This window comes from Lepeophtheirus salmonis, chromosome 2, assembly GCF_016086655.4.
Source record: "Lepeophtheirus salmonis chromosome 2, UVic_Lsal_1.4, whole genome shotgun sequence".
Lineage (NCBI taxonomy): Eukaryota > Metazoa > Arthropoda > Copepoda > Siphonostomatoida > Caligidae > Lepeophtheirus > Lepeophtheirus salmonis.
Genome location: NC_052132.2, coordinates 11,044,789 through 11,057,150, shown reverse-complemented (window position 1 = coordinate 11,057,150; position 12,362 = coordinate 11,044,789). Strand labels below are relative to the sequence as shown.

General features: G+C 29.8%; 1 protein-coding gene across 4 annotated transcripts in view; it reads left to right on the top strand.

The window, feature by feature from the left end:
- Positions 1–11,298, top strand: part of LOC121132477 (FMRFamide receptor) — a 144,614-nt gene extending 133,316 nt beyond the window's left edge. Inside the window, exons 4-5 of one of the 4 annotated variants that reach the window (XM_040727884.2) lie at positions 10,151–10,299; positions 10,352–11,298. In XM_040727884.2, the coding sequence (XP_040583818.1) occupies positions 10,151–10,273 (123 nt within the window). In that variant the 3' untranslated portion in view covers positions 10,274–10,299; positions 10,352–11,298. Of the gene's footprint in view, positions 1–10,150 lie in introns of all 4 variants that reach the window. The other 3 variants (XM_040727885.2, XM_040727886.2, XM_040727883.2) reach the window with 3 other exon arrangements.
- Positions 11,299–12,362: the final 1,064 nt, after the last annotated feature.

Sequence of the window (12,362 nt, the reverse complement as noted above, 5' to 3'; positions counted from 1 at the left end):
ATATTTATGGATATATTAAATAAAACCTCACATATGTAAATTTTACAAAGCAAACAAAAATTTTATTTTCTTCATTCTATTTTCATTTTCCATTTAAAAAATGAAATAAAACTTTATTATTTAAATTTGAATGTTTTTGCCATCAATAATATTTGGATGTACATATATTTGTAATGGATTAGAGATTTGACATTTTTCTTCAATACTATATTTATACATAAGTATTTATATCGTGGATCATTTTTCTAGGGATGTAAATCCTAAACATTTTTAGCGTGCAATTTTTATTGTTGTTGGCAAACCTAAATAGATATTTTTAAATCTGTAAGTATAATAGATAAATATGTAGAATTTTCATACTGGGTTGTCGATCTCAGGCATTTTTAAGAGTGCTAGTTATTTTGTGTTGTCATTTTAAATAGTCTCTCATCATTTTCCAAAGCTGTTCTTATTTTTCTTTCACTTTTGAGCAGAAAACATATAAGTATAAGGTGTAATCACTAGAGGTTGGATTGGTCTAGTAATGCTCGACCAGACTGAAAAAAATTATTACTTTTGTTGAACCAAACTAATTTGGATCTTTAAAAAAGTTCAGCCTTGACTGGTTTCATGTACAAATTCTGTCTAAAACTGTCTCAAAAATATGTGTACCGATTATTAAACTAACTTTAAACTGATTTAAAATGAAATTTTTTTACAACGTGATATGATTTTTTGAATTGTTAATATGGTACAATAATGTTACAAGAAGTTAAAAAAAGATATTCGGAGGAATTTTTATCCAGTCGTCCCTCCTGGAATACGGAAATCTGAATTGTAGCATTTTTTTAAATAGAGGATCAAGTTGGAAGTATTATTCCCTTTATCTTCTTAATGAATATGAATTATACAAAAAAAAATCTATACATAGGTACATAATATCCAAATCTCATGGTATAATGAGTTCGAACCAGAGACAAAATTGATGATAAAATTAGTAAAATATACAAACACTACAACGATCAGAATAGAAAAAGTGATAATCTTATCTTTTTTATTAATTATGTTAAGAAATGATCGATTATTCATGTTAGAAAAGACTCATTGATTGACAAACAGTCATAACTCCATCATTATCCTTGTAATAAATTCGATTAATAGTTTTAAAAAAAAATATTTCGATTAAAAATTCAAGGACAACATCAATTTCAATAATAACGACATAAGCTTAATTGTAGGTTTAATATCCTTGGGCCAAAAAGGGATTGAAGTCAAAATATTTTTGAGGCAAAATAGTTTAAGGCGAAAGTACATGGCAGCAATTTATAACGTCAAAAGATATTCAACTATAACAATTATAATCGAAGTATAAATATTAAATTATAGTACTAAAAAACACTTATGTACAAGTTCTGATAAATAGGTTTAGTGATAAAAATCCATTACCTTGCAACGAGTAAAAAAAGGAGTCATTTATTCAGTTTGTGTCCTTGGCAATCCAAATAATGGTTACATGTCTGTCGGACTAGAAAATTTCCACTGTTTTATCTACATTTTGAAAATTGGTCTTCCAGACCGTGGAGTATCTTTGACATCAAAATGACAAGAACAGAATCAACCAAATCATAATACCGCGTGGTTGGGTGTTATACTATCAGGACATAAACAATATTATCAGCCGCATGGTTGGTTTTTTGCCTTTATCGAAAAAAAACTGTACAATATAACGTATTTTCTCTTTGCGGATGTCCATTTTTGATGCACACTCAAACAATACCGAGTAAAACAATCCCAAAAAGTGCCATCTAGCGTAAACCGAGAGGGATTATACAACGAGAAGTACACATTAATGAAGCCATATATGTAGAAAAAATCATAGAATTATTTGTATTACACCCAATATTTGGGCCTATCCTTGCTGCAAATGAAAAGAAACGTTATAACAACAGCAAAACTTTTCTTTGTATTGTGCTCAAAAAGAAGAACTGTTCCAAATCTTAAATTTGGAAAAAAATCTTCTGGTTTTTTTTTTTTTAAATCCGTTCTCTATATTATGTACCACCGTATGTTACATAAAATAAACAAAAAATAAAGTTGAACCCGAACATAATAACAATTTAAGACTCCTTTGAAAGTGACAAATTGTACTCATCAGCGTTGATCTTATTTATTTTTTCCTTCTTATTTTACGAAATGGGGAGAAAGGATGTATATGAACAAGGCTTTCTACATTTCACATCAGTCACTTCATTGTTACTTTCTTTCTGCATGGGTTTGATTCAAGTTGCCTTTGCTAGGTTACTAATATCCATTTATAGTCTAATCTTAATCATTTGAACAATAATTAATTATAGAGCCCCCCATTAATTTGAGTGGGAACAGAGTCTTGATTTAATTCAACATGATCAAATTGTATATGTGTACTCATTAATCTACTTATTAATTTGAATTCCAAATTAAGAAAATATCTAGGGGGGACGGAGACTGTTGTAATACTTCTGGCTTTTGACTCAATTACTCGAAGGGGATAGGGAGAAAAAAAGTATTTGATCCCTGGCCGAGTTTGTAAGTTTGCTCTCTGACATGGAAAACCACTGTCTATTATCTTCATTGTACTTTATTTTAACAAAGCGAGACATTATTTTTACCCAAAAAAGGTTTAGCAGAATAAAAATACTGATTATAACTCCAAGAACATCATCTCCAACGTCAACCATGGGGGGGAAGCATTATTTTTGAGATTTTTCCCCTTAACTAAAAGGGAAGTGATTACTTCTCGCATTGAAGGAAGGGTGGATGTAGCATCCATTCTCTGGGAAATCTTGGGCTACAACCTTCTTTCCTCAAGGTGGGCCACTCAATATGGGTATATTTAGCAGTTAGAGACATTATATGAACAAAGAAAAAGTAATCGAAGGAAAAATTGCGGAATATAACCCCATAACGCTATCCCCATCTCCCCGCATTGAGGTGGAAATATTATTGTTTGGAAGAGTCTTTCTGCTAACGAGAAAATACGACGTCATCCCGTCGAAAGGAGCATGAACAATGTCATCCTAGAAATCTTTGGGGGTAACATGTTTCCCTCGATAAAGGACAAAGGAAATGAGTCCTTTAATGGGGTTTCCGTTCAAACTATGACCCCAGACATACTACCAAAGCAATACAGTTATGTTAAAATAAAAGAAACAGAAAATTAATATAATCTCTTTTAAAATTTGAAAAATATATCCGTGTGGTGATAATATAATTCAAGCTGGGATTTTTGGAGAAACAAAGAAAAATACATTTTGAGTTTTTTACTTTAATGAAAATCAAAAGAAATTTTTTTAAAGAAACAAATACACTATTAAACTACTGAAAAGCTTTCCTTCAAGTTATTAATATGTAAAATATTTCTTTCACTTTTTACATCAACATAATATATAAAAGTTCAGTCAATTTGATCGTGTTATATTTGAAATTGAAATATAATTTTGAGATTATCAATATAATCAATTTCAGTTGGTGAGAAAAGTTCTTAACAAGCTTATTCCTTTCTTATTTTCGTTATCTTTGGCAACGTGAATACTTACTCTTCTTAAAAAATAATTTTCACTTCATGAAGTCTCGGTATCTTTTATGATCAGTGTTACCAAACGATTTTTATCAAGTTCAGCTAACCTTGAAAACTGTTACTCCTAGGACCTGATCTTTTTTTTTAAACTAATGTAAATTATGGTACTCATATCGACAGATATGTTTATCATACTGTGGCAATATCTGGAAAAAGTATTCCAGCTTTCATTGATATTATCGCCACACATATTTTAAAAATATATTCTAGTTGTTTTTTAAGAAATAAAAGAAACCAAAAAAAGAATGTGGTCATCCTAACAATATAAATAATGTTTGGTAGGGGGGAAAACAGCTTTGCTGTCATGCCATTCTATTAGAACAGCTGCAAGCAGTGGGGAGAGGAAAGAAGAATACACAAATCCCACTTCCGTTCTCGATCCTTAATTCTACTCTACATTAGTCCAACAAGTACTTAAACTTATAACTTCCGAGCAAACACTCATTGTTACTCTTTGTTTTTCACACACTAGTCATTACTTTATACTTAGACGTTCTCTCAGAATATAAAATCATGTTCGGATTACAAACCCCAAAAGGCCACTCTCACTTTTTAGGACATGTTTTATACACCTCTACGTAAAACTTGAGAAACAACTTAACAAATATAATTATGCGCAATATCCTTGATAGATACGTAATGCCGTTGTGGTTATTTTTTGTATCACCCTCTCATAGTTCCTTGGAACTAATAAAAAAAATGTCATAGAGAGGTAAGCTGCTGCCTTTTAATATTATCAGTTTTCCTAGACTATTTTTCAATTTATTTTATTCACATACAAGCAGGATATATTTATTACAACTTTATTACGTCCTGTATTGCAACTGTCCCCAGTCTCATCTACCTTTTCAAAAAAAAAATAATAAAGTGCACCACCTTGATATCAGTAATCAATGCAGAATATTGGGACTAAAATATAAGTAAAATATACATGTTTAAAAAAAATGCATACAAGTACTTTGTATAATATTATACGATTAAACATATGTATAATTTAAAAAAGCACTATATTTACATATACTTAAGTGAGCTCCATGTGTTTAAAGTATAAATATGTAATGCATGGTAAAACATTATTGTTTGAAGGAAAGCCTGATTCAATATATACGTATATTAAAATTAAATACATAACAAATATGAGCAGACAAAGTTTAACCTTCCGTTTTACGTAGTACATGCGCTGGGTAAAATGATAGGTAAGTATTAATCCAATTTTAAAACATGATACATACAGTTTTTTCCTAATTAAATTTGTAATCTTTTCCGTACTATTTCATCCATTTTGTACTCACATAATCTCATAAAATAAATCTTAACAGCAAGATATAATCCGTGATTATTATAGTTAAGCATTATTATTTTATTTTTGATAAAAATTTTATCATATATTAATTATTCTTGACAAGTTTTAGGTACCAAAAATGTACTCATTAATGTATTTGAAGTCGAGGGTTATATAAGATACGAACTAAAAGCGAACAAGTTTATCAAATTCACCAAGCTTTAATTAAAAGGAAATAAACAAAAATGGAGATCCTCATTTGAATTTTCTTTTTATATATGTCTTAATTAATTTTGTGAAGTTACATTGATTGAAGAATGGTCCATTTTAATAGTTACAAGCTGTTTAAAAAAAGTAAAATTATTACAATTTACACAGAAGTCAACATAATAATATAAATTTGACATTCAATCAGTATAATTACCGTTAGTTCTCACATCACGTTCACAACGTCCCTGGAAATATCCCACTGCCTTTTTGATTGCCCCACTGGGTAAAATCTGGAATGTCCTTCTTATTCAAGATATTATGTATCATGTGGTACTGTAGGGACTTTCATTGGTAACCGTTCCACTTTGCCACAAAGTTGCTAGTATAAAAAATGAGGTCATGGGCCGGATATGGCCAAACTAGAGGTTTGGTACATCCCTAAAGATAAATTGGAATTATTTAAATAAATGAATGAATTCAATGTAATTGACTTTAAAGTATGTGATTCCTATATTGTCAACTAGGGACATTATTTTTTAGTACTCATAAGCAATATGAAAGCTATTTTAGGTGTTTAAGGATCTCTTGGAAGTGATTGCATGATAAATTTCCCTTTCAGCTCACACCCTCATCTGACAAATGTCTTTGTCAAAAATGAGAAAGTTGACACAGAGTGTAGGATTTTTCACGAAAAATGTACATTTTCTGTTATCTTTACAGAGGTGAATGGAAAAGTTTTGTGCTAATTATGCTCATTTGAAACTAAATGGTAAAGAGTGAGAAATTCTCCAGTCTGTACACTTATGCCAAGAGTCTGTAAAGAGGTTTTTCGTTATAACTTGTGGATTTAGTTAACCTTAATTCATTTTCTGACTCAAATTTTGGGGAGTCTTCTCTTAATAATAGCTGAAATACTATAATACTACAATTTTAAAAATCATTTACCAGGGATTCCGGATAGCCTGATTTCTTAAAATAGTGGAATAAATGAGTATATGATAAATTTTCTAGACAAGGTATATCTAATGAGGGCCTATTTGCCTTTAGGCACAGGATACAATCATTAATCTAGATATCACTCTTAAAAACTGTCAAATAATGAAATATAGACAGAATATATTTCAAAAGGCCAAAATAAAGGTCGTTTAAAGAAAATTAAAATTTTGAAAAGTAATGAAAGAAAAAGTGAAAACGTACTAGGCCCAGCTTACCCTAAAATGGACTCTATTTACAACCCCATTTCTATTTATTTAATGTATTAAATATAGAACTTTTCCAAAACGAAGTGCAAAATATGAAAAAAGAATAAATTTATTTGAAGAACAATTCAGTGTTGAATGGAAAAAATATATATTTTTTTCAAACTTTGATACTACAGCATTAAAAAACTTATATTTCAACAATTCTTAGTACAAATAATGAAAGCTTTTCCTCTGTACATATGTGAGCACTTGAATCATAAATATTTCCATTGATGTTTTTCTTACCTTGTTAATATTAATATGTAAGGTATGTCCACGTACTATATCAAAATAGTAAGTATCAACATAAAAAAAATTAGACGGTGGGCTCTGCATTTTATTTTGTATAATTCTAAAATATTATAAAAAGGTTATGGAGGAAATAGATATATACCCGTTGAGAGACTGGAGGGTGAGTTTCACGTCCCCTAAATATTATGAATGAATCCAAATGAGAACTCCCTTAACTAATCAGGATTTGGAACTTTTTTCACCACTTCTAGCATCTATTCAGATAATTTTATGGAAAGGAAGCCTTAATTATCATTCAGATTCAACAATTGATATAATTTACGAAAATATGACTAAAATGCCTTTGTTAATAAGTTTGGGAATCTATTTTTATTAGAGAAGACTTCTCTCTGTCATAAAATTTTAAGCTATCATGACTTAAGCCTGGAATCTGTCTTTTGAGGAAGGAGATTCCGTCTTTCTCTTGAGAGGTCTCTTAAATATTTTACACCTTCGAAACCATGGTTTTTAAAAATGAGCTTTTCCAAAATTTACCAGTATAAGTGAACTCTATGTCAAATAAATTTATGGTACTACTCGATCTTCCTCCTTTATGGGAACAAAGAAATTCACCAATCGATATCTGGAATTTCAGACGGGACCAAATTTACAGCACAATTTCAAATTTCCACTGAGAAAAATCAAATTTTATTATCTGTGCAAAGATTGCGCTTTTATATTCAACTCTACCCTGCACACTTTTGCTGATTGTTCAACTTTGAGAGTAGTCAAATATTTTATCCAATACAGCGTTTGTGTGAGAAAAGATATTTCTTCTAACTTGATAAAGGCAAATATATTATTCGGAGCGTATAAGAGAAATAAAAATACTTCTCTGAGTCACAAAGCCATGGAGTTTGCTTTATTAAATCATTAATCATTGATAGCTAAAAAATTAACTATTGTCTCTCCATTATATGTGTAAGAATTAAGAGCTATAATGATATGCGCAGCTTCACAATATTCAGTTCTTTCTATCAATATCCCTCTTTCATCATCTTCGTTGCGGGTACTGGCCGGAAATATCATCAAATTTGTTCGTTCGAGGTCCGTGCAATATTTTAATCCCATCAAGTCAATGATAAGAAGACGTCAACGTTTTTTTATTAACTTTTGCTTATATTTAGACTTTTTTTAAATATAATATAAGATTATTATAAACCAGGGCATTAAATATGAACAACAAAATTCATTTATGTATGAGTATTTATTATTTACACTGATTGTATTGTAGAATATAAATAAATTATTTTAAACAAAAAAAATATATATATATTTATTAAAGAAAGGTTAATATTTCCATTGATACTTATCGGTAGTATTTTGGGCATGTTTAAGAAATAACGCTCAATACAAAGTCTGTGGGAGAATTTTTAATTGAAAATGATGCCTTTGTTAATTGTCTCCATGTTCAGAATTTAAAATGCGTCATATCATTCAACGGGCAAGATAACATCGAATCGAATTTATCTAAAGTAATGATATTGTTCGACTATCAAATAAAAGGACTTTTATTTATAAAATTAAGAGATTGTGTTTTGCTTTGTCTACTACCCGAAAATACCAGTAAAATATTTGAAGTGACTTATTAAATGTTATCAAACTTTTTATTTTTTTTGAATGTTAATTTGACTTGACTTGGCATTTGACTTGATTCTTTGTTTTTTTTTATTTATATAATTTATGCTTGTTTAACTTGTCTTATTTTATTTTTATTTTTACTTAATCATTTTGTACTAATTCTCCGAATTTTTGATTACTGTATATCAGTGCTCTTGGGGAGCTCCTGTCATTAGAATTGATACAATTTTGGACATGTTAAAAACAAAAAATCAGCATAGTAACCCTGACAACTTCAACAATATTTTGGTAGAGAGCTGCTTAGCTTTCATGACATACTATTAAATCAGCTAAAATGAGCTGTGACGAGGAATGAGTGGAAGATGGAAATAATCAAGGACATAGGTAAGAATAAACCTTTATCGATCCAACAAGTGTGTACACTTATAGCTCTGCAACAAATCCTCGGGGTTCCTCTCTGTCTTTTAAAAGTACACACAAATATTCAATCTGGTTACATATAAATCAATAATAGTTCAAATCAATAGCTTTAAAATACTGGTGAGCTAAAAAATACAACCAATTACCATTACTAAATATATTCCTTTCTATATCACTCATCAGGAAATAAAACTGAGAAAAACCAGAGCCACAACCCTCCAAACTTCTTTTTTCTCCTAACGTCCCTGGTAGCGGGTCAAGTCTAACTCAGACATTAATAAACCAGTGAGGAGAAACCCTTACACCAAATCTAGGTAATAATGGTTAAAACATCGTCTTGCAACATCTACAAGCTTCATAAACAAATCTAGATGAACTAAAGGCAATAAGTTATGTTCATTTTTTAAAGAGCACAATGAATCCTCTACTCATTTGTCCTATGTATATAGCAGAGTTGAATCTGTGGAGAGTATTGTGATGAAAAATGGATAGAAGAATATCCTATATATATATTCAGGAGGCAGATTAGCTTGTGACCATGTTTTTTAGGACCCTGGTCAACCTCAGAGCGGACTCTAAGATAACAAAAAAATTGGGCAAAATATATAACAATTTACCGACAAGCTCAGTCCTAAGATGAATTTATAAATAAATAATTTAAAAATATACAACATTTTTTTAAATGATTGACTTTCAATCAAACATGTATTAAATAATTTGTATCATTTGTAAAAATTATGTATTCACAAGAGAATTTTAGTTTGACTCATAATTCAAAAATAATCCAGTGGGTCAAAAAGTTGATTATTTTATTCATACTACAACAGCGGTGGCAGGACACTGACGAATTAAAAGCATTGCTATATTTTACTGGTATGTCAACCAATACTTGTAGTTAGAGTTTTTCCAGTCCATATTTATTCGCTTCAATCCAGTCTTTGGACCGGTTCTATGGGTTCTCGGGAACGGTTTTTGAGACCATCATTCCTTTGGACTGTCAGTACTAGAACAGATTCGTAGAAAAATCAGTTGACTTCTTACAGAGCTAAAATTTATATAGTGTTTTGGATTGATATGCAGGACTGAACTTGACCGAAGTGATACTGAACTGGACAGGACTGCAGTCTTCAGTCCTGAATAAAAATTGACGAAAATCTACTAGCAGCTTATGTTGCAAGAACTACATTATAAAAAAATAGGTCATCAATTATATAACTCTTCAAACCTATGACACTAAATTGTCATGAATAGAAACATCAAGAATAAAATCAATCTTATTAAGTAAAAAGTCATCATGTTTCTAAGCTTGCACCCACCTCCTACAATAATCCTGCGTACGCCATGTAAGCCCTTAAACGACATTTTGAATTTTAAATGTAAAAGTATCTACAAGTACAAAAATATCGATACCTATTTTGATACCAAAGCTGGTACTAAAATATTTGTATTTTGACATCTCTAGTGCGTTATAATATGAATGTATTTAGTGTTCATTATAGCATTTTTGATTATATTCTTTCCTTTTTCCAGAATTTATACTCCATGCGACAAACTAAATCAGTGAATAATCATCAAAGCTTACAAAATCCGAACAATGAAAATTTAAAACCCAGCGAATTCACGGAAGTTAGAGAATCTGTCAATTATGTTTGAGAACACAGTAAGATACAAATGAAATTGTAAGGAAAAAATTGTAAATATTCAAATATATTTTAATAATAAATAAAACAGATGACTACTTTGAATAGAAAATAATGATGTATGTGGTAAGTCAACATGAAATCAATCCACGACAAAAATCAAGTAAAGGAGGAAACCCCAATATATTTTTTTACTTCATATATACATACAGGCCAATATCTCATGGACATACTTGAGTCAATTTGAATGGTTTGTATTCAAATTTGTGGGAAAGTTAAAATACTCCAGAATTTTATTTTTATTTTTTACCTTTATTTTATGAAAGACATTTAATTTGTCTCTGATGTAACCCTTTTCAAATAAAATCAATTAATTTTCAATGCCTCTAATGGCTATAGAACTTTAAGTTCAACTTATAACCCTTCTTTGAATAATGAGACTTTAATTGAACTCAAATGTTTCCCTAATAATTAAAATCAATCAACTTTTCATTTTTTTAATGTTTCGATGACTTACGTATGCAATATGATAACATAAAAACAATCTTGTACAAAAAGTGAAAATCCCAAATAAATTTTTTATTTCATTTATACATACAGGTCAATATTTCATACGTCTTTTTGAGTCAATTATAGGCTTTGTATTTAAAATTCTGGAATGATATAAGATACTTTTGAATCTTTATTTGAGTATTAAAGTTCTATTTGCCCTGATATGGTCTCTCAAATAAAATCTGTCAATGTCTCATTATTTGATTGTGACGATGAATTTAGGGTCTTACAAAGGATTAATACAAATAGTTTAATAATAAAGATTCACAATAATTTGTCTAAGAATACAAAAGTAATCCAGAGACAGTTTAGATCAAAATTATTCAAGCTTGTTTTTGCGTTGACGGCCAATGTATATTAATTTCCAACACAATGCATATGTATAATGTTTATAGATTAGAAAGATAAAATCACATATATTTCTATATTATTAGTATTTATATTATTCAATAATGAAGATGGATCAATATAGTTTTTGTGAGATTATCCAAGGGTCGTTTTCTTTTTTTAAATGGCTTCATGTCAATACAAGAGATCAATTATATGTTATTATTTTTTGTAAATACATAGAGAGTACATTTATGTTAGGGATATAAAGTTTTTTTTTTTAAAAGGCCTACCAATATAAATGATTGATGTGGAATCATACATATTAGAGTGATCACTACTTTTGAAAATGTAATAGTACGAAAATGCACATCTAAGTACGTTTGTTGCCTGTCCATAGATTACATAAATATTGTTGGCTTCCCTCTAAGTCTTTATAAAACTAAATTTAGTATGATGTTGCGATAATTTATTGATTTCAGAATGAATTTGATTCCAATAAATAATCATTTGCAGTGGTATGGTTAGAACCTTTTGGGGAAGATGGCTCACCCCCTCGCCCCCAAATTTTTAATGAGTCAACTTTGGTGAAGCAACAGGCAAATTAAAACTATCCCTTATTTCCCTATGGACCCCTACTTATAATCTGTATTAATTTTATAGACGTTAAAGATCATAAAAACCCTATTTTTGACCAAAAAAACAACAACTTCCTTTCCCTCCTCCGTATCTCTTATTTCTTCTCTTCTCCCGCTGTCTCTTTCTACATACCTCTCTCTGGCTCTTTTTTTCTACCTTCATTTTTTGTTTCTATTCCGCCATTCAATACGATCACCCTCTGCCATTATATATATGAATAGACATTTTTTAAATAATTTGTAATAAGTGAAAAACGATAGCTTTACTATTAGTTAGTTAAAAACTGTTATAATGGCATAAAATTAATCGTTGAGTTTAAATTCAAACGAAAGTAGATTTATTTTCTTATGATATTGTATGGATAAAACCTTTAATTGAAAGGCCTTTTCCTCACAAATGACCTTTTTTTTATCAGTTGTAACAACTATTTGATTGTCATTATCCCGAAGCTGTTACTATTTCCTAACTAAACATAATGGATAATGACGACTGTGGTGCTCAACCTATGCACTTGTACTTTTGGGAGAGTCTGGTAATACTTTATCTCAAGCAATGATCTATAAAATATAAGATGTTAAGACTTG